This window comes from Tripterygium wilfordii, chromosome 15 (assembly GCF_013401445.1).
Source record: "Tripterygium wilfordii isolate XIE 37 chromosome 15, ASM1340144v1, whole genome shotgun sequence".
Taxonomy (NCBI): Eukaryota; Viridiplantae; Streptophyta; class Magnoliopsida; order Celastrales; family Celastraceae; genus Tripterygium; species Tripterygium wilfordii.
The window spans coordinates 12816475-12841819 of NC_052246.1; the positions used below are offsets into that span (position 1 = coordinate 12816475).

Genomic DNA, 25345 nt, shown 5'->3' on the forward strand with positions numbered 1-25345 from the left:
GTGACATAATTTAATTGGGTGAATGGGTCCCACAATATACATTATTCATCAACACTTCATACTTTCCAACGCTTCAAACTCATTTATTTATTTTATCTCTTTTACTTTTCATCATCATCTCTCTCGCCCAAAACTGATCTTCCAAGGTTGTCAAAAAGCCCAACTTTGGAAGGCCCAGTCCAATCCTCATTGGCCTACGTCGGAAGCAAAGCCCAAAGTCCCCCGAAAAAGATAGTTCAAAGGTTTACCTTAGAGGGACATGGGGTTTCTCTTCAGCTTAATGAGAGACTGAAGTCACTGAACCATGGAGGTGGAAAAAAAAACCAGCAGTTCATTTGGATTTACACCAAGAAATATTTAAATGAAATAAATTATTTCAATTAAAATCCATACAATGTCTCAAACTTTTGAGATAAACGCTTTGATGACGATGAAAACCTATCCAGTAGCTTATTTTTCTTCATCAATTGACGTTATCTGAAATTGGAAGAAACAAAGTATCATCAGTACAACACTCTCTTCTTTCTTTTTTTTACATTTTTCATCAACAAAGAAAGAAGATAAGAAAATAGGCTTCTTAATTTTTACCCGATCATCTTTGACATCCACCTCATTCTCTTTGAGAAATGAAATGAAGTCCCTGAAACTCTCTTCTGTAGGGCGATAATGGCCGCTGTGACGCGAGATTGACTGTTAAACAATACCAGAAAATGCCAGCCATTAAAAGACCATGTCAAGATCACTAAAACCCAAAAAAGCAATTCAGTCCATAGCCATACTCGTACCTTAACGATGCCATTTTCAACAACTAATCGCCCAGCAGCAATGGTGGCACCTGTTTAATTAGGTAATAGCATTAAGTCAGAACAATGAACAAGAAATCTCAACATACACAAATGGATGTTAATTTGCCCTGTCAAATGCAAGTCAACTAACAGCACCTCCAGCCAAGAAGCTCGAATGCTGGAAGGTACCCTTTTTTTTCTTGCCAGCATACAAGATCTTAGATGGGCTGAGGACATAAATCCATTTTGCATCACTAGTTGTGTGCAGGAATTCCCCTGTTTACTTGTATAAAAACTTCCCATCCTCGATAATGACTTCATACGCCTTCCTTTCCATCTATAGATACAAGAATACATTAGAAATCCACATCCCACACACCAACTATATTGTCTGCTTTGGAGTTCCAATTTCCGTGAATAAATCGGATTATTCTCACGGGTTTATTCCTCCCAAGCCTAACTCATTATAGTCGAGTGTAAGGGATGTGTTTTACCAATATATACCACTCTCCCAACTGATGTGATATATATGGTCTTAACAGAATATTTCATAAAAAAGAAAAGGAAGAAAGAATATATGAAAAAGAAAATGGACTTACTGGACCAAGATACTTGATGCACTGCTGTTGAATTATCAAGAACTACTTCTTTGCCCTCTCCTTTATCCAACCTGCATCCACATAGTCGGTATATGCACAATTCAAATCAAAACTTTTCAATCTGAAAGAAAGAAAGAAAGAAAGATGTTGATGATAGAAGCAAATAAACTTACCAGTAAAAGAAGGGTTCTCTACCATGGCACTGAAGCCATCTCTTGTAATAAAACTCTAGATTGTGTCCATATCGATGACACGGATCAATCTGTGTAGGAAAAACAATAAACAACTAGAATTAGAAACAGGCTACATGATAGAACCTCTTTCTACCTTAACATTGCTATGGAGTCGGTGCAGAACACAAGAAGGATTACAGAGGAAAACTATGGAGACACAAAGAAGGAAACCTTCCTTTAGTAATTCATTTTCATAACTCCTTTCCTTCTACAACTCCCAACTAATATATTGACTAATACACAAACGTTAATGCCACCTGAACCATTCCGTTAAATCTAACCGAGACTAAACAGCAAGCTAACAACCACAACTAATACTACTTAACTAGTTGTTAACAGAAAATACAATGTCAATACTGAACCATTATTAAGGTTCCTAACACTACAAATGAATCAAATTATTTATATTTTTTCTTATGAGATTTGTTGGATTCAATAGACGTACCGCCTCATGCCAGTGTCGAAAGGACATAATTTGTTGGGCATTTTCATTCTTTGACAAACCTTTTCCAATCTGTGGAAATAAAAGAAGCAAATTATTTCAGAAAATATTGATTAAAGCATATACATATATACATATATATATATATATATATATATATATAGGCTTATTAGCAACATATGATATGATATTTATAAATTTACCTTGGCAGCTCTTGTTGCTACTCGAGGCCAACGTGAATTGGCAGATTCACGTCTGTTGTTGTAATAGAATAATACCGACTTTCGCTTCAGTTCAGCAAAGTCTAAGAGACTCCACCATCTCTGCCCAACAAGAACAGCACAATCTGCAAGCTTTCTTCTGGTTCGGAATCTTTTCTGCCACATTATTGCGGCCGCGAACATCTTCCACCATCTCTGCCCAACAGGAACAGCACAATCTGCAATCTTTCTTATTGCGCCCTTGTGTTCGCGGTTCCTTGGATGTTTCATGGATCTGCAAATAATCCTCACACAAAGACATCTAATTAGTAGACAAATATGAACCCATTTCATTCAAAATCCATATTATGTAAAAACCCAACAACATTACCATGTAGAATCACAATAAAGCAAAGAAAAACCCAATTCCCATCAATCAACATTAACAGAAACAAGTGCTATTATATGAAAGACAGTAGCTACCTTTGTATGGTGGATTTGTGAGCCAATGAAAAGAATGGTGGGTAAGAACTCCGTGTTGGGTGAATAATTGCTCTCTCTTTCTTTCAAGCATAGACTTTTCTTTCTTGAACTTGTTGACTAAAACAGAAGGAAATTCATTCGTTCCTTCAATACATGCAGGAATTCCACGAGGAATAGTGTAGCCCGAAACTTCATCGCTGCTTCGATGAACTTTCCCACCTCCCATACAGACCTTAGTGCTTGGAGGGGATCAGATACGGATTTTGGAAAATCTCTAGCGGAAGAGAAGATGACGCTTAAATGAAATAAACAGGAGAAGATAAGAGTTCTGAACGACGACCAAATAGTCTGTCCTAAGTCCTAACTCAGAGGACAACTAATTAAGTATAGGCCCAGAGGTGATCTTCCCAATCTTGTCTAAACGCCCAACTTTGGAAGGCCCAGTCCAATCCCTATTGGACTATGTTGGAAGCAAAGCCCAAAGTCCCTCAACACGAAAGTTCAAAGGTTTAGACTTTAGACTTCAGAGGGACATGGGAATTTATCTGCAGCTCAATGAGAGACTGAACCATGGTGGAGGAAAAAGTGAAAAACCAGCAATTCACTAAGTCTAATAATGCAGTGCACATTCATTGACAAAAAAGAAAACCAAAAACTCATTCTTCCCTAAGGTGTGTAAACATATATGAGATGTAATATTTAAGAAAAGTGAATAATTTCTTTTGTATTGAAGGGTTCCAAAACCCAAAAGGATTCTACAAATTTCATCTTATTACAATGTACAAAATGAAAGAATTTAAAAAAAAAAAAAAGTATACATGATTTGAACTGAAAAGAATAATAAAGATTTCCTGGGCTATCTTTTTCTATTCACACAAAAAGAAATATCAACCAAAAACTCATTATTTCTCTGTAATGGGAAGGACTGTGATCTTTTCTGTTTTAAACTCCCTATCTCAGGCACTGAGGAGTCTGCAGTTTCTGCCACAGCCCCACTACAATGACTGAGGATGGATGATGTCTTTGGACTCGGTCTACTACTGTTTCGAGGAGACGAGTATGTTCTAAAATGTCCAGCACTTCGTGGAGACAAGTTTACTTGCTCCAGAGCCCGTAACTGGAGCTCTGATGGATAATCCCTCACACACCCTATACGAGGCCCTGCTCCAGTCGTCCATTTGCAAGACAATTGTTTCCCTAGTTGGTAAGACTTTGTTCCTTTTTTCGAGTTGATTCTTCGTAGAATAGATTCTTCAGGAAGAGTCTCTACTTCTGCTTTGTATCCTTCATCAAACGAGTTTTGTTCAAGAGGCGTGGATTCTTGATCCGAGGTAAATGCTTCTTCTGCTGTTTCATAGCCATTCCCCATTGGAGAGTCTACCACACCATTGGCACAACTTGGTCCAGCAGCGGAATTTTCATTTTGTAATCGCTCAGGGAATCCATCCTCTTTTGGTATTTTAAGATCGGTCAATTTTCTACTAAGGTTTCGACACCGCCTTGACTTTGATGGTTTCAATGCAGCAGCATACTCTTGTTCCATCGATTCAATGTTCTCTTGAGTCAAATCTTCAACACTGACCGCTTCAGTCTCTGTAACATTCACAATTTCAGGCAAGTACTCTGCAGAGTTGCTTCTAAGATGGTTACTGCTTCGTTGTCTGCTAGTTGAATCTTCTTCTTCATCGATTGATGTCATCTGACATTGGACGAAACAAAGTATCATCAGTAAAACACTATTTTTACATTTTTCATCTATAAAGAAATAACAGAAGAAAACAGGCTTCTTCATTTTTACCTCAACATCTGTGAGATCCACATTATTCTCTTTGAGAAAAGAAACGAAGTCCCTGAAATTCTCTTCTGTGGGGCGATAATGACCACTGTGAGGCCAGACTGCCTGTTAAACAATAGCATAAAATGCCGTTAAAAGATCATGAATATCTGATATAGAGATCATTAAAAGCAACAGGAATCACTAAAAAAAAATGCAATTCAATTCACAGCCATACCTTAAGGATGCCATTTTCAGCAACTAATCTCCCAGCAGCAATAGTGGCTCCGCCAGCCAAGAAGCTCGAATGCTGGAAGGTACCCCTTTTTTTCTTGCCAGCATACAAGATTTTAGATGCGCTGAGGACAAAAATCCATTTTGCATCACTAGGTGTGTGCAGGAACTCCCCCGTTTGCTTGTATAAAAACTTCCCATCCTTGATAATGACTTCATAGGCCTTCCTTTCCATCTATACATAGAAGAATACTCATAAAAAAAATGGCAAAAAGAAAAGGAAGAATGGATATATGCAAAAAAGAAAAGGAAGAATGAATATATGAAAAGGAAATGGACTTACTGGACCAAGATACTTGATGCATTGTTGTTGAAGTTTTGATCGAGGGCATTTATCAAGATTTACTTCTTTGCCCTCTCCTATATCCAACCTGCATCCACAAAGTTGGTATATGAACAATTAAAATCAACATTTTCAATTTGCAAGAAAGATGCTGATGATAGAAGCAAATACACCAGGCAACATAAACTTACCAGTAAAAGAAGGGTTCTCTACTCTGGCAATGAAGCCATTTATCATAGTAGAAGTGTAGATTGTGTCCATATCGATGCCGCGGATCAATCTGCGTGGGAAAACAATAAACAGCTAGGAATTAGAAAGGGCTACAAATGAATCAAATTATAATTTTTCATATGAGATTTGTGGGATTCAATTGACTTACAGCCTCAAGCCAGTGTTGCAAGGCCATTTTTTGGGCTTTATCATTCTTTGACAAACCTTTTCCTACCTGTGGCAATATAAGAAGCAATTTATTTCAGAAAATTGATTAAAGCATTAGTGTATACGCTTATAGCAACATATAATATTTTTAAAACTACCTTGGCAGCTCTTGTTCTTGCTCGTGACCAACGTGAAATGGCAGATTCATGTTTCTCAATGTCAAAGAATGATACCGAACTTCGCTTGAGTTCAGCAAAGTCTAAGAGCTCCCACCAGCTCTGCTCAACAAGAACAGCACAATCTGCAAGCTTTCTTCTGGTTCGGAAACTTTTGTACACTTTCTGCAACCTTGTTGCGGCCTCATGTTTGGGGTTGCTTGGATCCAGAGACAAGGGTTGGCACGTTCCTGATGGACTATCTGATCTTGGGGACTGATTATTTACATCATTGGTCATCGTTTTGATTGGTGCCATGGGAGCAATATTTTCTTTGTCTAACGAAGAAGGATTGATTGAGATCATCGCGTCTCCTCTGCCCTTAAAGCTAACTGATCCTTCGATTATCATCTTTCCAGAACCCAAGGATGTTAATATTGTGGGTATTGAATCTTGTCTTTTGAAACTGACTGATCGTACTGGAGTCTTCACTTTATCATCTCCAAAGCTGATAGATTTGACAACAACAGATTCCAATTCATTCTCCACATCACCGTATTCCGCAAATGGACACGAAAATGATACCCCCATTCAAGGACAAAACCTGTTTCTGAAACCTATATGGTCTTGATTCCTGTCATCATCAATATACATAAGTTAACCATCAGAACAAAAATCTTAACTACATTTGGGAAAGAATTTCAGCCCAACATCATAATTTACGAGGAACCCATAAAGCTACAAGTGCCAATTCATAGGATGCGCCAGAGATAGAAATGTGGAGAAAGAAAACAGTCACAACTATAGCCATATTTATAAGAACAGCTACAACTTTGTAAACCTTGGCAGATAACAATGATTCAAACATAAACATAAAACAAGGCCATGGATCTGCAAAAACCATTTCCAAACCAGCAAACCAAATCCATAATCCTCAGAAAGACATCTAAGTAAACAAAAATGAACCCATTTCATTCAAATAACATATTCTGTATAAACCCAACAAACTAGTAACGATACCAATCAACAAAATATCATCAATCCACAAACCCATCTCTAAAAAACCCAATTCCCACCGACCCACATTAGCGTGTAGAATCACAATCGAAAAACAGCAAGGAAAAACACACCCATAAATCAACATTAACAGAAACAAGAACAATATTATGAAAGACAGTACCTTTGTATGTATGGTGGATTTGTGAGACAGTGAAAAGATTACTGGGGGATAAGAACTCTTGCGTTGGATGAATAATTGCTCTCTCTTTGTTGAAGATATATGGAGTTGAGGATTTTATCTTTGTTTCTCTCTATTTAAAAGATCGAAAGGAAAAAAAAAGCCCCTCGCCCACCTCGTATGCTAATCGTGCGACTTTGATAGAGTGATATAAATAAGCAAGCATAGAGGGAGAGAGAGACTGTCAAAAGCGCCGGGCTGTGTACATTTCCAACCACGTGGTGACGACTTTTAGTAGGAGCTTTCGTTAACCATTACGCCCATGCCTTTCCCCTTTCTTTCTTTTAAATTTTTGTTAATTATAATCATCGGAAATGACTTTCTATACATATAATTTTTTTTATTCTTTTGAGTAAATTCAAAAAGATTTCGAGATGAGAAGGTTTGATCCGATCCAATCTACTTGAGATATTGTCCGTTTTGGATCCAAGTTCTACAGGATTTTGTCCTTTAAAAGACATCTCAAGTGTATGAGGTTATCACTTGACTTTCATGAAAAGATATGAGACTTTTAATGTCAACACATTCTAAGACTATCTTGAGCGTTAAAGTTTAGATTTATTTGGTTAACTAACCAAATAATCAATGTGATTGTTTGATTGTTAAAACGCTTAATTACCCAAAAATAATAATAAATTTAGCAAATTTTCAAAAAAATAATAATAATAAGAAGCAATTGTATGGTTTTTAATTTGAATATTTAATTTAATTTTAAATATTTCTTGGGGTAAAAGCAAATGAAATTTACTTGTTCACAATCGCCATTGCTTATGTCACATCCACTAGTCTCCCAAGTAACTATAGTAATATGTAAAGTCATAGCTTAATGCACAAGCTTTTGATTAATGAATTATCTATAAAATAAATTATTATTTCATAAGTCTCTGGAGTGATTGACCTTGTTTGATGATGTGGATGCAAACGTGGGACCTTGTGCTTGTATAAATCAGGTTTTTTTGTACAAGAATCATGTAAATTAATTGGAACCTCAAAGGGATGGAAACTTCCATGCAATTTTCACAATATATGACTCACAAGTTGACTAAGAATTGGTGTGTATATATGTTATACATATATATACATACATTGATGGGTTAATAACAACAAAAATGTTCTTAAAATGTCTAAAGGGATTTGTCTCTAATCATTATATATATATATATATTATTTTGTGTTTGTTGATATGAGGAGGGGTTTGTGCAATTGTGCATGCATTCTTGGCGTTTATAACCCCACCACATACCAAATACGACCACTCACCCTATTTCCTTCAATTTCAATTCACCATTTAAATACTTATATAATTCCATCATATGTACTACCTCCATATACTTTCATGCCATAAAAAGACCATATAATTTTTTGTTGTGGGTCAACAAATTGTCACAAAATTGTTAGAAATCCACACGTCGAACAATCAATTATATATTGTTTGTTTTGGGATTCCGGTTCTCTTGAATACATCGAATTACTCTTACAAGTTTGTTCATCCCAAACCCAATAAATGGGCTAAACTCAGAGAAAAAGCTTTAGTTAGTGTTTAGAAATGCGCTTTGTCCATATATACCCATCCATAGACATAAGCATAGTACTTTTTAATTCTTAACACAAGCCTTTACACTTGAAATCATATGCATGCTGGTTTTTATTTGAATTGATGAACCATGCACATGAAGAGTCAAACCCTTTGTTGTTGTTTTTTTTTTTTTTTTGGGAGGCTCTATATATGTGTACAAAAATGTTAAACTTTGCCTCTCTCTATATAAACTAATAAAGACTACATATATGATATATAATGGATAGTGGTTCTCTGCTTCAGTATGCTGTATATAATCATTGAATAAAAAACAGTAGAGAAATCAAACAAAAATCAGACAATATGGGTTGTCAATTACAACTGTCGTCTCAGATCTCCATGCAAACATTACAAATCCTAAATCTAAATTAAATAAAGCCAATTTATTATTATTATTATTATTAGTTATGTATATAAATGGAGATGGGTACTTAATTTGCACCGTATAACCTGGTTGGGGGGTCCACGTACATTTGTAACTTGCCACGTAGGTTCTGCCTCATACGAGCTATACAGACAGACACACTACTAATACTAAAATACCCAGAGACAGACAACCGTATCCCGAGAGTGTAGCCGGTATGCCTTAAATTTTGTTTACTCGTACGGCGTCCTATTAAGTATTGAAACGACGACGTTCGTTTGAGATCGAAAGTATTAGCGTGGCCGCCAAGACACAACCCGGAGAGAACGCGCGAGTCGAGTGCATTAAATAATTGCCAGCTGGAGAGTTTATTGTTCTTAATCTTATCACCATCTCTCCTCAGTTCCCCCCCCCTCGAGTCCACGAGTCGCGTGTCGTAGAACCAAAAACGCGCTTTTTGAGTCGTTCTCTTTTTTTTTTTGATAAGCAGCAGAGAATATATTAATGAAAGGAGAAATAGAAGAACAGCATGGCATCAAGGGTAGATGGCCAGAGATACAAAGGAAATCAAAAGATGTAAAAGAACAAAATAGTTACAGAACATAATGGATGAAAAGACAGTCAGAACCATAGTAAAAAATCAGCTGTTCGACTTGTGTCTTCCTTTGCAAGCAAGTCGGCAATCCCATTGCTTCCCCTTAGAATGTGCTGCACTTAGAATAACCTTAGCCTTGATTTGCATACCCCAATGGAATTGGACAGTTGAGTAAGCCTCCAAGGAGTTACACTTTGTTGTTCAACCCATTTGAAGACATTAAGCGAATCCGTTTCCAATATGATTTCCTTACCTGCCAGAGCGTCTGAGGAAATAGTTACTTCCATAGCTTTCTTTACTGCTTTCAGTTCAGCTTCGTTGGATTCACATACTCCCGCTGGACAAGAGAATAGACATATAAATGTTCCGTTTCCATCTCTCAGGATTCCTCCTATTCCTGCCCTCCCTGGCTTACCCAAAGCTGATCCATCCACATTCCACTTCAAACGCCCATTCGATGGAGGGTCCGTGGTAGTACCAACAATGAAGGGATAGGATTGGAGACAATCAACACAAAAGTCGGTCAGCTCCTGCTTTGTTTGCGTTGACGTTTGTTCTATCTGCCTCCATAGCTGTCTATATACATAATACATGTAAAATAGTTGGTTCTATCTCGATATTTAAGACCTTTTAACAATTGGATCTGTAAGACTCAAACTGCTGGTGTATATATATATATATATTGTTGAATATATATGATTTAATCTGAATTAAAGTATTTATTGGGGTGGAATTAGATTTGATAAAATCTGTCATGGTTGAAGTTTCAAAAGGTGCATGCATTGATTCAAGAATTGACGCAGGCTTGGTCAATGGGGCACCAATTTAACCGACCCAAAGAATTGAACCAATTTATCCATTCACGTACTTACCTTCTATTACTATAAAATTTAGACTAATTCAACTCAATCAAATTAAAATGTGTAATTTGATTGATGCAAGAAGAAGTTTAGTCATGAGTCATGATGACATATCACAAACCCCTCTACTAAGTACAAACCGAGTTGTTGTCGTTGGATTCAACGTGATTTACGTAAACAAATTATTCCGACAAGTCTTTTGACTTCAATTCATTAGGGTTAACGTTTGACGTTTAAGGGACAACCGAAAGAAATTATATGAAATGATAAAAGTGGTTGACTTTGTAAATGTGAATGGGGTCGACTTGTTTAATATACAAGGTCAAGATAGTGTTCCATACATATAAGGGAAAGTAGAAAATACGCAGCAACTCTTATGTATATTTCTCTGCAACTCAAATTCGAGTGCGTGAAAGATTGGAAGTGAAAAACGCGCTTCTTATATATAATAAAATGGAGATTCCAACGTATAAACTAGTATCTCAATTATCCTAATTGTTGAGTTGTACGTACATAATTTTACGTGCATTATGTGTAACATGTGAGCGTCCACCTCAATAGCTAAGATAACTATTGGGATACCAAAATATTGGGATATTTATCATTTTCATAATTATATATATAATGCATGAATTCATCACCACACCTGCACAATCTATTACCTGTGCCCTAAAAGATTCATCTTAATTTGACGTTGTACAGTGTTGGCCAACTCTAGAAATTAAGTGAACAAGATTTTAATAAATATGAATTTGGTAGGATATCAGATTGGCAGTTGAAAGGTCTGTAAGAAAAGATGAGCTTGCATGCTTGAAGCTAGTTAAGTAGATGGGGTCATACACCATATAACCCTAAACCATACCTACTGAGCAAAGCTGGCAACAAGATCATGACCAAGTTTTGAATTCAAATTTCTTTTAAAATATTTTTGTGAGCATGGATTTCACAACGTACTGAGTGTTGCCAGAGATGTTGCTCATATTTAAAACAAGAAAATGAGACTAATCTTGAAGGTTGCAAGCTGTAAACCCTAATAATACACATGAAATTAAAGCCAAGGCATATGGTACTAGGGAAAATCAGATCTAGCATTGAATTCTGTATATAGTACCGTAGGGCGTTGAGTACATGGAAATTATAACCATTTTTGAATATACAAGTTCCAAGATTTTCCAGCATGGAAGTCAGGCTATTAGGGCAAATGCAATGGGATTTAGGTTGCTGGGCCAACATTTTTGTTGGCCCGGTCCCACCTCTATTACACAAAAAGTCAAGTCAAACACGTATTCTAATACAGCCACATCAGCAAAACACAAATTTCTATACACTTTTTCTTCCCACACACTTTCTCTTTCCACCCAACCCAACAACATTCCATTCCTCCATATTATCCACAACAAAACTACATCAAAATATCAAATATCAATACATCCACATCAGCAAAACACTTATCCCAATACAGCCACATAAGCAAAACACATTTTACAATACAGCCACATCAGCAAAAGACAATATCTTTGTTGGCCCAATACCACTTCACCATTGCATTTGCCCTTAGCTGGCTGCACAAGTACAGGACTAATAGTACAGAAGAGAGGTCTGCTAGGATTCTTTGAGATGGAGTCCTTTGCAAGATGCATTTCCAGTTCAACACTGTAAGACCAGACAGATAAAACTAAACTTAAAAGATCTGGACATATATAGATCTCAAAATCCTTTTATCAGAGATCAGAGATGCATAATTTATACACCAACTACAGGAAAGTAGGGAACTAGTGGGAACTGGGAACCACACACAGAAACTGAAACATACAAAGATAATTTCACAAAGCCAAAATAGAAGAATCAAGACATCACATTTATAGGTGATATGTAAACTTATCAACTACTGAGATTACGTCCATACTTGACAAGGGCATTGAGATCTGAGTATAAGTTGGATCAAGTGGAATCATCAGAGTCATCAGAATCACTTCCCTCAGGTCCCCCAGTGTTAGCTACTGTTTCCGGGACATCAGTCTTCGCTGTAGGTGTAGGGACAGCTTTCTTGGTCCCCTTACGAGCATTCTCGTCACCATCAGCTTGTTCATTCACTTCAGCATGTAAACCATTCAGTTAAGGAAAAAGAGAATACAAAATATAACTTGTTGAACAGTCGATCAAGAAATAAACATATCATACAGAATTCTACCACACACTGTCCCTTATTTTTTGTCCATTGCAAACTAACCATGCCATATTACACCAATAATGTACATTTCAATCATTCACACCATCATGTAATGGTTACTTGAACAGAATTGCACCAGTAAATGGGGTCTATAACCCTCCATACATGGGTACTTGACATCCACATCTTGTTGGAAGGAAAATGAGCACTTTAATGTAATTTTGCAGAATAATAAAACTAAAAGTAGATTTATAACAGAGAAGGATATCGACATTTTCAATTGTTACACCAGCCATGATGTTCAACACATCCTTCTCAACACGCTGCACAAGCTCTGGCTGCAAAAGCAACAACCCCATCTCATTAGTAAAAATGATACATAGGAGAGCAGCTACTGCAATTCTACAGAGATTCAAATTGATGTTGGTGGCACAGAAATTTTCATAGATATCCCAGCACAGCAGTCTGGTCAGCTTTTTAACTTTTTATTTGAAGTAAATTCATATATTTAGCCAATTTTTGTACTATACACATGTTCTAAGAGAGCGCAACATAGCAGACACGTTATACTTATATGCTTGGATGCAGCGCCTTTATCCAAAAATTTAAAGAAAATTTACATTCAAATTAATAAAAGGTTTTGTAAAGTAATGAGTCAACAATACATTTAGATCTGGCTCCCTGCGAAATCTTCGTTTTCGAGCATCTCTCATCGGAGGTGTGAGACCATGTCTGTACTCCAATACATCTGGGGCAGCGTCTCCAGCTTCTCTAACCATTATCATCTGTACAACGCCAACAATGTGTAGAGTCATAGTAAAGTGAAACAATCATATAAGAAATGACATTGACATTAGTAATGTTGACATATATCCGACCTGACCAATGTCTGCAGTTTTAACAAGTGCACAATCATCATAAGTTTTGTAAGACTCAACAACAGCAGGAAGATCCAAGAGAGATGCAGGGAAACTCTCGCTGCCAATTGCAAACGTTCCACTCCTCCCATCCTCTGCAAAATAAAAGCAAAAACATATTACAAGTTTCACAAGAATGACACTATGGGAAACAACAGCAGCGAACATAGAAATGAAGATATGCTTGCTTTCTTATCCATCATTCACTTTTTACTTGCATATATATGTTTACTTCGAAGTATCTGAATACATGCCAATTAGCTCCAGGAAAATAGCTCATTAGCTTAAATCTGAAGCTCTCAAACCAATTCAATAATTACATATTTTACAGCCTCCTATACAAAATAAACCTTGTGCACAAACTATGTAAGTCATACATAAAATCATACAAGGCATCACTCATTATTGTCTAAGTGCATAGACTAGATTCATTCACAGATAAAAATGGTTCCATATCTTATAGTTTACAGGCCGAAACCATTAGAAAAGAGATAAATTTTAAAGGCACAAATTCATTGGTTAAATGTGTCTGACACAAGGTTTCTGCTAAACATAAATTATGCTAGATTTCTTTTATTATTCTGGAGACACAAATGGGACGATATTGGCACTGCTGCTAAAAGGCAAGCATTCTCTGATCTAGTTCCACATAAGACATACACAATTTCTGTTCATCATAGAATACTTAGAAGACCATGCAACTGGCACTCAGACCTCTTCTTATGCTTTGCCCACTACATGAACAGTAGATTATACAAGAAACCAAAATGGAGAATGATAAGAACCATGGTCAAAGACCGTCGAAATTTATGCTCATTTTTTAGCATATGGAGTTCTATTAAGTTCTATAAATGTTCAATATCAATGTCCATCACCCCACCTCCCGCCCAAAAAAATATACTACTGACACTTGATCAAATCTGCTACAATTTCTATAGACAAATGCAAGGAAAGCATATCCTTACCAGAAAATGACAAATCCAATGAGTTATCTTCAGAGGAAGAAGCATTTTCACTCAAAAGCTGATTTAACCTCTCTGCAATAGAAGGTGGAACTCTGAGTATGAATTGTTCCTCCATCACTGCAAATGCAAAAGCAAAATAATCAAAAGATGAAACAAAGATCAAGTTGTGGTGAAATTGGCTTTCTATCAAGCCTCAGGGCTCAGAACATGACTTCTAGATAATGGTCCGCATTAGTAATTTAAAATACTCGAGCTTTCCTTCCGGCAGGAAATCCAAATGCAAGAACGTCAAGCTCACAGGGCTATAAATACAATAGAGACTAAGACTGTAAGAGAATGCCAACATTGCTGTAGAACTCAGGGCCTATCCAGATTTCTCTTTTAGTTTAAAACCAATTTTCTTTGATTGTCCAATGGGATTGGTTGGGGATTCAAACACCTACTCTTGAGGCAGAGAGGCGAGAGAACAGTTCAAATAACATGGGTTTGTTGTTCTTAAGTTTAATCTCAGTGGCTCTTTTGGCATCAATTGTTTCCTGAATACCACCAGCCATTTCTATCGATGATCGAAGCCCTACTTCCTATGGCTCCACACCGTGCTGAAAGAACCTTTTATTTCAAAGGAACAAATTCCTCTGCAAAAAAAGCAGAAACACTACTAACACACAACTTCAAATTCAATTCCTACCCTGATCAGTGATCACAGATGAAGAGAGTGAACTCAAGTTCATCCAATCCTCTCTTTAACATCATCATGATTCACGCACGTTATTAAAGACTATAGAAGCAGCGATTGAACGAGAAATCCACTGCGTAATTGATTTGGTTAAGAGTTTCTTTCCAAAACCACACATATGACAGACATATGCGCACAAAATATTTGTCAGCTCAAAACCTAGTTCCCTCAACTCCCACAATCTAATATCCTCATCGCGGTCTCCTCCTTATCACCCCAATCCAACCACCATCGCCATCTGAACCAGAAAATTGAACGAGAATTGTAAATTGCGAGATAAGAACCGTACCTGAGCGGATAGATGAGCTACGGACGGTCACCGGGTGGATTCGGATAAACCGCAAGCAAGCTTCTAGTCCCTGAGAGAATCGATATTTTTATCGCGTCCCGTTTACAGAGAGGTCAAGAATCGAAATCCAAAAACGTTTATTCGCGAAAACCATGGTCAAGTTGGGCTCGCTGTACTGAGGCCCGTTTGTTTACTTGGTAGTTGGTACTTGAGCGGATGGGCCGAACCATTAATAGCCCATCTAACTTTCTAAAAATGAGGAGGGCCCACTCAATCCCGTCGATTACCTACCCTAGCTGGCTATCGACAGATGTGGGAAATTGTGAAAGCCCAGCCGTTTTCGCTTCTCTTCAGCTCAGTCACAGCGACTAAAAAATTCTTTCGGCGTTCCTTCGTTAAGGTCTCTCTCCCGTGTTTCTCTTAGGGATCTCGGATTTATGTTTGCGCGGTTAATTTGATGGTTCTTCTCTGTTAGGGTTTCTTGATTTCATCTATATGTTGGACGGTTGGGTCGTTTGCTTCGTCTCCGTTCTTTTTCAATAAATCTTGTCTTCTTGAGCTAATTATTGTGCTATTTCTTTGTTCGATTCCTAGATCTTTGTAGGGTATATATTATTGTGCGCGTAAAAGTTTTTCCCACTATGGAAGCGCCGGTGGGATTGTGGTTCTAAATATATTTTTGGTTGGATGTGTTCATTCGCATGGATGGGAAGATTTTTTTAATTAGGACGATTGGGTTTGCGTTAATGAATGCGAGATAATCTTTTGGTGTCTTGGGATTATATCTCTTATTAGGATTTTTGGAGTGTTATTTCCTGGATCAATGGATGGGTTTGTGAATACTTTGCGAATACAGGGCTACTAAAATTTAGATAAGTTGAATTTTCCAAACTACAGTCTATTTATGTCTCTGGGAGGTTATCGCAGTAGTCCATCAGTGCTATATTTGTTCATATGTTTCAAATGTGTGTGTTGGGGTCCTATCTTATGGTTAAATTCTACTGCTACGGAATGTACATAAGGTTTTGTGAAGGTTTGTAGGATGTTTAGGTATTTTCCTACATCTTCGTCGGTAAACTGTCATGGCTTGTTCCATGGGTTCTGATGTGATGTTTTGTTTTCTGTTGAGTTTTGTTCGTTTCTCAGCAGTGATTTTCATTTCAGAGGAATTTGATGTGTGACTCTCTAGATGCCATATATTTAATTTCTTTATGGGTGCCAAGCCCTTGCAATCCTTTTAAAAAACCTTTACTTACATTAAGAGAGAGAAATATTTACCATTTGTTAACTTGATTAGCATATCAAAATCCTCTATTTAAAGTCCCCCCCCCCCCCCCCCCCCCCCCCCCCGGCGCCCCTTTTGATTCAAACATTGCTACAGTGTTAAACATGCTTCATTGCTACCTATGGTTCAAAGGTTGAATCTGTAATGCAGGGGTACGTTTATGCCCTGCCCTGACTGAGCCCACAGATGTGGGATCACATGCATTGGGTGGATTTTTGTGTTTTTATGTTTATGTGGTTGAATGGATGTCTTGTGTGACAATCTTACTATGCTTGTTGATCTCGTCTTTTTCCTACTTCAGTTTTTTGGTATACTATTCAATTGGACAGACACTTATTGGCTTTTGTAGATGAGAGGAAGGAGTTACAGTCCTTCTCCACCAAGAGGTTATGGCAGAAGAGGTCGGAGCCCTAGCCCTAGGGGAAGATATGGAGGCCGTGATAGAGATCTCCCTACTAGCCTCCTAGTTCGTAACCTTCGACATGACTGCAGGTTTGTCTCATGTATGTTTTTCTCTATTCTTTATGGTAATGAGTTATTAGTTAAAACAAATCTTTTTTTTACGCTCTTATGAGTCTTGAATGGCCATTATTATTTTATTTGCATTTGCATTGGACTTGTTTTTGAGGGGTTAAGCATGTGTAATTTTTGAGCATTATTTGCATTACATAAATTTGAAGTAACTTTAGTTGCTTGTTGCACCTGATTTATGTTTTGATTAAGCATCATCTGCACTGTTGTTGTTTTATTTACCTTGCTACTATGAAGACTGCAAGAAGAATTGCTTGAGCTTAGGATACTTGTATAAGCTCACGATTCCCGATATCCCACTGTGTGATTTGTCATGCTTGGTGAACAAAATGTAATCTTCCCAATATTTTAGTATTTATGTGAATTTGAGAATTCGTTTTTCCTGTATCTGATGCTTGTTTGCTTTACTGGGAATATCCCCAATTAATGTTAATGTTAATGTTTTTTTTTTCAGGCCAGAAGATCTTCGCCGGCCATTTGGACGGTTTGGTCCTCTAAAGGATATTTACTTGCCTAGAGATTATTATACTGGGTAAGCAGCCGTAGTTGTGTTTCTGACCATCAAAATTGGGGCAGTTGATCTCCTGCAGACTGCAGTTTAATGAAAGAGTGGACTTCGATAATATTTAGCTATTTCTTTTATCTTTTGCAATCAAACTTCATATTTTCAGTTAAGTAAAGTTGAATTTCATCAAGTGGAGGGCATGCTTGATAACATGTTGCAAACAATTTCACACTTTCGAATCCCATTTTGTAGAAGTCACATTTATTTTTCTTTTTGTAGTTCTGATTTTCGTCAACTACTGTTAATGATATTTTTTAAACACATTGACACTGGTCAGGCAATTTAAATTTCTCGATCTTGAAACAACTACTGTTGTTTCTTATTTCGAAACTCATACAAGTCATCTATCCGAATCAAGTCATTAAAATATGTTACTCTAATTGTTACCAAACCACCACCCCTATTAGACTCCTTCAACTGACCTAACTTTGTTTTGTTTAGTTTTGATGGGGCGTTTATTGATTTGCTACTCTTTTTTTCATTACAAGTTGGGCGTGTTTATTGAAATTGTTGAGATTTAACAGTGAAATTTAAGTTTCGAAGACTTCAATCAAGTAAATAGGGTTCTTTTGAAGAGATGTTAATGGTAATGAAGATTGTGGAAGGAAGTTGGGTTTGAATACATTGTGAAGATGTTCCAAGTCTTGAAGAATTTCAAGTCCTCTTTAAACTGACATTTGCAAGGTCAGCAGCTGAGTGCATGCTTATTTTGCTTATCGCGACCTGCCATATTACTTGAGTTGTTTTTGGAATGTTTCTTTAGCAAAGGTTTAATGATGTGATGTTGCGTTCATACAGTTACATATATTTGTAGAATCCTTGTTCATGGTGTTTTCTCCCTTTTTTTATGCGTACTTCTTGCAGGGAACCTCGAGGTTTTGGTTTTGTCCAATTTGTGGATCCTTCTGATGCTGTAGAGGCCAAACACCATATGGATGGTCAGGTTCTCCTTGGTCGGGAGTTGACTGTGGTATTTGCAGAGGAGAATAGAAAGAAACCTACTGAGATGAGGACGAGGGAGCGACCGAGGTAAATTTTGGTTTCTTGCTTGTTGATTCTCTTGCTTATTTGGTTTTGATTGGCATGAATTTAATCCAATCATGTAATTCTTTCTTTCTTTATTGAGACTTGATAAGCATATTGTGGAGGTTGTCGCCTTTGTTTTTCTTTTTTGAAGGATTCCATTGTAAGCCTCTACTGCTTTAAATTCATCTCAAGTGTTATTTTTATTTAAAAAATTTTGCTGCTTCAAATTTATGCTGTTTGTGCTAGAAAACTGTGGTTAGGTTCTCTCATAACAATTTATCAACATGAATTTTTATCCCTCATTTTTGTGAAATGGACTCGTATTCCTTATTGTTGGCAGTTGGCTTATTCGAGATGTCAACCACCTGTCAAAAATACATTAATAGTTTCTTTTTTCCCCATTGGAATGATCAATGTTGACCACCTGGCAAAAATTTGTGATAGTTTAAAAAAAACAGAATTTAGTCTATTTTGTTGATGAGTGTTTTTGGAAGCTTCCAGAGTGATGGGTGCTGTGCATGTATAAAAAGTGATAGTTTTTTGGTAATTTAAATTATTACTGATTTTATTATGTTACAGCCGTCGGTATAATGATCGAAGGCGATCTCCCCCGCGCTATTCTCCCTCTCCACCTCCACGCTATGCTAGATCACGATCTCGTAGTCAGGATTATTACTCTCCTACCCCAAAAAGAAGGCAGTACTCAAGGTTTGTCATCATTTTCCTAGTACTTCGAAACAAGGGTACTGGTTCAGTTCTTAATGATTCTACCATTGGTTAATGATTTGGCCATTGATTTGATAATACTCAAATAAGTATTTGAACAATTATCAGTTGATAAGAGTAAACTCGAATTAAGCATTGTGTAAATAATTTTTGGAAAGAGAAGAGAAGGTACAGTTGGGGGTCACATGCTTGTGCAGATGAAAGTATTGTTGGCACTTTCAAAATGGCAAGAGCACCATCACTCATCTGCATTTCAGTTTCTGTTAACCCAATCTTAACATCCTTGGTGTACGTCTGGGTGTCTAATGGTGTTTGGGTTTGCTCCTCCTATGCCATATTGCCATTTATTTCAATGGTACTGTTTCCTTACAGGTCTGTCTCCCCACAAGAGAGAAGGTACAGAGGAGAGAGGTCATATGCTCATTCCCCTACATTTGATGGCTCAAGGAGCCGCAGCCAAAGTCCAAATAGGATTCAGAACCGAAGCCAAAGCCAGAGTCCTGTTAGAAGCCGTAGCAGGAGCCCCGTTCGAAGCCGAAGTCGTAGCCCAATCCGTGGCAGAAGCTTTAGCCCTGATGGAGATTACTCAAGGGAACCAAAAGGGAGTAGGTCTCCCAGTCAGTAAGCACCTGGAAATAAACCTTTTGTTGTGATACCTGTTTTGATTTACCATACTCTTGTAGTGTGCACTTCTATGGTCTGTATTTGAAGGTAGATTGCATCGGTGTTTAAAATCTAATCTTTTACTTCCCCTTCATTTTCTAAACATAGTATTGGTACGGACCATACTTTGTTGTTACTAGGGGAACAGATCAGGGTATAGCCCGCTCCAAGTTCTAGAGGCTTTAATGATTGAAAATCCTGTATAATGCTCGTGTGTTCTTAATAAGTTGTCAAATCTGGATCAAAATTATAATGTATGGTACTTTAGAAGCAAGCTATGCATTTTGAGCTTCGAATAAAGGGTGATTGGGTGCCCTGCCCCGGGAGCTGTGGGTGGTTGGTTATGGGGAATGTTATGATGGCCAAATTCATGCTATTTAGCTGTTGAGATTTAACTTTTCTGGTGGATGAATTCTTGCTGCAGTCAGATATCTCATGGTGCCTAGACACATGGAGGTATTCTGCAGCAATTCTTCTATGGTATTTCAAATCATCTGAAATAAGACAATTTAGAGAGCTACTGGTATTCAATTTAGGCCATGGCCACTTTCAGCAGAGTTGTAATTGTAATCCAAGAGCGCAACATTTTTGACAATTTGCTCAACTTCCAGCTCTTCGTTACGGAGACGGTCAGAGCGTTGAAACAGTAGAAAAAAAAAACAAAATAGCAACTCTGGTTGGTAGAGCGGTTGGATTGATTGTCAATGTTAGTGGAAAAATTGTGGTTTTCAATGTTAGTGGAAAAATTGTGGAAAAAAAAGCTGAATTTAAAGCTGTGGAATATGTTGAGAGGTATTTGGTGAATTAAAAACTGACTTTAACGAAAAAGCTGTTGAATTAAGTATTATAATATTAGATTTAAATTAATTTTATCAAAATTAATTTTAAGCATAATTATTTTTATTAATAAAACTAATAAAATAATTATTTTTATTTTTATTAAATATAATGATTTTATAATAATTTTTATTAGTTTAATCTTACATTTAATTTAATAAATATAATTTATTACTAAAATTAATGTTAAGTAAAAAATTTAATTATTTTAATAATTACTTTCTTATGTAAAATTAATTAAAATCATGTGTTAAGTTAAAAGATTTACAATAAAATAATTACACTAGTGGGCCCTCTCTCTCTCACGAGCCCTTAATTGCTCTGCACAGGTGGGACCCTCTCTTTTGTCTTATTATTAAAAGTAACTCCTATCTATGGGCCCCACGGTCAGCAAACAAGTGAACAACCGGTAATAAGGATCAGTTACTTACCTGGGCCCGGGCCCCGGCCTGAGTGCCACTTGAATGAATTTTTGTTTCGAAAATGATATAGAGCCCAACATACGTGGCAACCCAACCCAGCCCAAATCTACATGGCGTCTAAGTGGCATGTCTATGTCATTGTCAAGGTGTAAAAAATTTTAAATTCAAAAATTTCTCTCTCTCTTATTAAACCCTTCCGTCCCCACACATTCACTCTCTCTCTCATATCCTTCTCTCTTTCTCTCTCTTTTTCTCTCTCCGTCAGAAGAACAACGCTTAGTCTATGTTGGTCCACAACGACGACGAGATCTAGGTGGTCCGTTCCCTTTCAACGGACGCTCGACGAGAAGGAGGAGTCATGGGTTGGAATAAGACGATCGTGGGTTAGGATGAAGGAGTTGATGATCGTGGGTTGAGGTCTGGTCTATGGAAGTGGTGTCCGGGCATAGAGATCAGGTGGGCATAGCACTTTCTGCTCTAGTAAAGAGGAAAGAACCATAACTTTCCTATCTGTGGTCCAGCAGTTTAATATTGAAGTTCATTACTTGGTACACATGCTTTTAATTGTTTATTTCCTTATCTTGGATTTTGATGAATGTAATTGCTACGTGAGGATTTTATTGTGGAGCTTGAGTAGGATTCAATTCGATTCTTGTGTACGTATTGTTTGATCTTTTGTAGTTTCTAGTTAGCCTCTTTTGCAGTTATTCCATTTATTAAATCAATGGAATAGGGCAATGCCATTGATTTAAATTAATGAAATTGGGTTTTTCCATTGATAAAATCAATGGAATAACGAATTTGGTCTCAGTTTGTATATAATTTATTGTTTTAAAAAATAATTAAATCACTCCATGGATGAATAAATCATTATGGTTCAGTGTTTTAATCTCAACTCCATTATTTTAACCAACTACAAATATCTTTTAATATCTCATTTTAATGGAATTGAATCTCAAAAAGGTCAATTCTATATTCTATATTGTTATCCTAAACCCTAGAATTTCTTCATGAATGCATAAAACACAATTGTTCAGAATTGAAACTTCAATTCCATTATTTTATTCCATAATTTTTTTTTTGAAAGTACAGTCCATGATCCATCATTTTTTAATGCACAATTCAGAATTCATTCCTTTGTCCAGATTCCATTATTTTTTAAAAACACTATTCAGAATTCATTGTTTTTCAATATTGAATCTGTTGTTTCTGTAATTCCATTGGAAAAAAATAATGGAATTAAGAATGACCCGGTAAAATCTATCAACAATGGATCTTGTTGGAAAGAACATTATGCACCGATTCCAAATATGTAATTTTTTTCTAAATATAAAATTTATTTTGAGAGTTAAAATATTTTGAAATCTTGTTTAAGGGAGAGAAAAAAAACAATGATGTATGTTAACGTGTAGTCTTAAATAAATGGGGATATTTTTGTCAAAAAAATCAAATTTCAAATTTGACATGTCATATGATGAGTCAACATGCCATATAGACTTGGGCTACATTGGGTCACCAAAAATTGGGCCAACTATCACTACTGTTTTTGTTTGGAGTGGTAGTGGAGCATGAGCAATTGAGCATGAACATGAACCACAGTAGCCACACAGGGATCGGGACGGCGAGAACATCGTCGTCGCTAGCAATAGCGACATCGTCTGCGACGACGTCGTCATGGGTGTCGTCTTCGGGTAAGAGGATACAGAGGGAGATGATGGAGCTCAACACGGATCCTCCTCCAGACTGCTCCGCCGGTCCCAAGGGGGATAATCTCTACCACTGGATCTCCACCTTCATTGGTCCCCCTGGTACTTCTTTCTATCTACTATCGCATTTTGATTTATGGTTTTGATTTCTTTTAGGGTTTAGTGGGTTTTCTTAATTTCTTGTATTTAGCTTTCGTTGCCATTTCATTGTTTGTTATTGACTGGTTTCTGGTGCTGAGATTAAGCAATTGACTGCGAAAGCAACTGATTTTATATGTCTCTGGGATTTCTCCTATGTGGCTCGTTATGGAAGAATGCGTAGTTGGAATTGAGAATTTGGCTGATGGTTAAACAAACTGATTCATTTAGATAGAATCCGTAGTCTTTGTTCATTTAATGCATTGTATGTATGCTACCCTTGCATTCTTGGCAAGCTCATGAAAGCTACCAAATTTGTATTAGTTTGTTAAACATTGACAACCCACAAAACCCTTTCACTACAAATAATGCCAACTTCTCATAACTTAATGGTGGGTTTTGAAAACAATGGCAGTGTAATCTCTTTAATACTAAACGCTGTTGAATTATGAAAAGAGGCTGCAACATGCGACCATTATAGTGTAGTTACTATGAGATTTTACTATGAAATTTGAGGTACCTATTGCTTTAAAAGGGTATCAGGGGCTTTCTGAGTCTCCATTTATTAGTTTTAGTTTGCTTATAAATGTTTTCCCTTAAATGAATGGAAGGATTTCTATGCATGGTGTGATAACAACTGCTAGAAAATTCCAATGGAGACCCTGTCCCCAATTCGCTTGAAGATCTCTATGTACTTGAAATAACTGCAATTTTCCAGCCTGTTTGTATGGTAGCAGCTCAAAGCCTTACACAAAGAAGAATCTGATCTGGTTTGACAGGGTTTTAGTTTAGGAAAATAGTCCTTTATTTGGAGTGTGTCATAATTTGGATTGAGAAATTTTGACAGACTCCTTGGAAACATCTTTGTAGGAACTCCATATGAAGATGGAATATTTTTCCTGGACATAATATTTCCAAGTGAATACCCATTCGAACCACCCAAGGTATGCACAATGTCATCCCCGCTACAGCAGATTGCTAGACAATTAATTATACTTTTCTCATTTTCATACTAAATACAGAAATCATTTGTTTTTACTCTCTTGCCTCTGGTTTAATTGCAATGTTTTATTTATCTTGAAGGTAGTTTTCAAAACTCGTATCTTCAATTGCAATGTTGATTCTTCTGGCAATGTTCATTTGGGCATCTTGAAGGATGGTTGGAGTCCAGCTTTAACAATCACGAAGGTGTTACTTGCTATAAAATCTATTTTCACCAACCCTGACCCTTGTAAGTTCTTTCTTTTATTTGAATGCCCTTCATTGTGTGTTTGAGTTTTAATTTTAATATGTATATGCATCAATCTGCATGTACCTTTGTTTTTTGTACTTTTACTGTTTTGAAATTCAAATAGCTTAACCTGCTAGCTACTGCAATCAAATTACAGATTGTGCTTTGGGAGATATAACTTTGCTCATCCAGTCTTTGGATACTCTTGTTACTGCAGATAATGCGCTTGTTCCGGGCATTGCCCATCTATATCTGGCAGACAGAACTAAACATGATGATTTAGCTGCAGAATGGACCCTGCGATTTGCCAAGTGAACCTCTTCAAAGACAGATAGGGGAGTTCTTTGAATAGCAGATATGTTCCCTTGTGCATCATTTTTCTGCTATATATCTGTATATTATCCTGAGTGGCCAACTTGATTTATCAATTCCAGCTTATGATCTCCGAGAGCATTTGACAATGGACGAACACCAAATAGTGTGATTGGATCATAATCTTTCCTGTTCGATCTTTGAATGTGAAGTAGTTATAATTGTTCCCTTCTTCAATATTAACATGAGATTGTTTAGCAAAGTAAATAATTATTGATGGAAGAAGTTTTGTGTTGTTCAAATGTTGTAATGGGCAATGCACAAATCTTTCAGTGGATACCTTATCAAGGTCAAATGTTGCTCGTCATCCAGCTTCTCCATATTGAATTTGTATCCAACACTGATGTTGGTTTGTGCTTTGTACCTTACCTTCTTTTTGCAGAAGTCTTTATTAATACCTGTGGTTCTGGTTTGAACATGAGCTTCAGAGAATGGTAGGTATTTTTCATCAGAAGACGGGAAGTGGCCCCCACTTATCTAAGGCCAAGTTGTAAACTTGCATGGATGG

The 25345-nt window shown here is 36.9% G+C and overlaps 5 protein-coding genes and 1 pseudogene across 5 annotated transcripts; 2 read left to right on the top strand and 4 right to left on the bottom strand.

Moving 5' to 3' along the window:
• Positions 1–288: 288 nt before the first annotated feature.
• Positions 289–3095, bottom strand: LOC119980069 (annotated as a pseudogene).
• A 345-nt stretch (positions 3096–3440) lies between these two features.
• LOC119980068 (IQ domain-containing protein IQM2-like) lies at positions 3441–6991 on the bottom strand. The gene is made up of 8 exons (XM_038822725.1): positions 6807–6991; positions 5630–6260; positions 5473–5538; positions 5285–5373; positions 5094–5181; positions 4755–4985; positions 4541–4642; positions 3441–4441 (listed from the first exon to the last, which is right to left on the bottom strand). Exons 2-8 carry the CDS (start codon positions 6215–6217, stop codon positions 3599–3601), a joined length of 2007 nt encoding a protein of 668 aa, XP_038678653.1. The 5' UTR covers positions 6218–6260; positions 6807–6991; the 3' UTR covers positions 3441–3598.
• Positions 6992–11157: 4166 nt separating this feature from the next.
• Positions 11158–12198, bottom strand: LOC120016233. Its single transcript, XM_038868906.1, has 3 exons — positions 12165–12198; positions 11817–11911; positions 11158–11454 (listed from the first exon to the last, which is right to left on the bottom strand). Exons 2-3 carry the CDS (start codon positions 11896–11898, stop codon positions 11165–11167), a joined length of 372 nt encoding a protein of 123 aa, XP_038724834.1. The 5' UTR covers positions 11899–11911; positions 12165–12198; the 3' UTR covers positions 11158–11164.
• Positions 11929–15475, bottom strand: LOC120016232 (transcription initiation factor TFIID subunit 7). The gene is made up of 6 exons (XM_038868905.1): positions 15336–15475; positions 14311–14427; positions 13307–13440; positions 13094–13213; positions 12697–12766; positions 11929–12360 (listed from the first exon to the last, which is right to left on the bottom strand). Exons 2-6 carry the CDS (start codon positions 14423–14425, stop codon positions 12200–12202), a joined length of 600 nt encoding a protein of 199 aa, XP_038724833.1. The 5' UTR covers positions 14426–14427; positions 15336–15475; the 3' UTR covers positions 11929–12199.
• A 191-nt stretch (positions 15476–15666) lies between these two features.
• Positions 15667–20431, top strand: LOC120017060 (serine/arginine-rich SC35-like splicing factor SCL33). Its single transcript, XM_038870122.1, has 6 exons — positions 15667–15735; positions 16970–17112; positions 17606–17683; positions 18581–18745; positions 19322–19450; positions 19841–20431. Exons 2-6 carry the CDS (start codon positions 16970–16972, stop codon positions 20091–20093), a joined length of 768 nt encoding a protein of 255 aa, XP_038726050.1. The 5' UTR covers positions 15667–15735; the 3' UTR covers positions 20094–20431.
• Positions 20432–22936: 2505 nt separating this feature from the next.
• LOC119980109 (constitutive photomorphogenesis protein 10-like) lies at positions 22937–25072 on the top strand. Its single transcript, XM_038822770.1, has 4 exons — positions 22937–23198; positions 24105–24178; positions 24318–24465; positions 24683–25072. Exons 1-4 carry the CDS (start codon positions 22973–22975, stop codon positions 24778–24780), a joined length of 546 nt encoding a protein of 181 aa, XP_038678698.1. The 5' UTR covers positions 22937–22972; the 3' UTR covers positions 24781–25072.
• The last annotated feature ends 273 nt before the right edge of the window (positions 25073–25345 follow it).

Excerpts from the sequence above, each read along its gene's own strand:
- LOC119980109 (XM_038822770.1), top strand. The coding sequence starts at position 22,973 with ATGAACATGAACCACAGTAGCCACACAGGGATCGGGACGGCGAGAACA. Across the intron at positions 23,199-24,104 it reads CACCTTCATTGGTCCCCCTG|GAACTCCATATGAAGATGGA; the intron begins GTACTTCTTTCT and ends ACATCTTTGTAG. Across the intron at positions 24,179-24,317 it reads ACCCATTCGAACCACCCAAG|GTAGTTTTCAAAACTCGTAT; the intron begins GTATGCACAATG and ends TTTATCTTGAAG.
- LOC119980068 (XM_038822725.1), bottom strand. The coding sequence starts at position 6,217 with ATGGGGGTATCATTTTCGTGTCCATTTGCGGAATACGGTGATGTGGAG. Across the intron at positions 5,374-5,472 it reads TGCAACACTGGCTTGAGGCT|ATTGATCCGCGGCATCGATA; the intron begins GTAAGTCAATTG and ends TTTCCCACGCAG. Across the intron at positions 4,442-4,540 it reads TGGATCTCACAGATGTTGAG|ATGACATCAATCGATGAAGA; the intron begins GTAAAAATGAAG and ends GTCCAATGTCAG.
- LOC120016232 (XM_038868905.1), bottom strand. The coding sequence starts at position 14,425 with ATGGAGGAACAATTCATACTCAGAGTTCCACCTTCTATTGCAGAGAGG. Across the intron at positions 13,214-13,306 it reads AAACTGCAGACATTGGTCAG|ATGATAATGGTTAGAGAAGC; the intron begins GTCGGATATATG and ends GGCGTTGTACAG. Across the intron at positions 12,361-12,696 it reads TGTAACAATTGAAAATGTCG|ATGCTGAAGTGAATGAACAA; the intron begins ATATCCTTCTCT and ends TGAATGGTTTAC.
- LOC120016233 (XM_038868906.1), bottom strand. The coding sequence starts at position 11,898 with ATGCATCTTGCAAAGGACTCCATCTCAAAGAATCCTAGCAGACCTCTC. Across the intron at positions 11,455-11,816 it reads TCCTGTACTTGTGCAGCCAG|CTAATAGCCTGACTTCCATG; the intron begins CTAAGGGCAAAT and ends ATTGCATTTGCC.
- LOC120017060 (XM_038870122.1), top strand. The coding sequence starts at position 16,970 with ATGAGAGGAAGGAGTTACAGTCCTTCTCCACCAAGAGGTTATGGCAGA. Across the intron at positions 17,684-18,580 it reads CCTAGAGATTATTATACTGG|GGAACCTCGAGGTTTTGGTT; the intron begins GTAAGCAGCCGT and ends TACTTCTTGCAG. Across the intron at positions 18,746-19,321 it reads AGGACGAGGGAGCGACCGAG|CCGTCGGTATAATGATCGAA; the intron begins GTAAATTTTGGT and ends ATTATGTTACAG.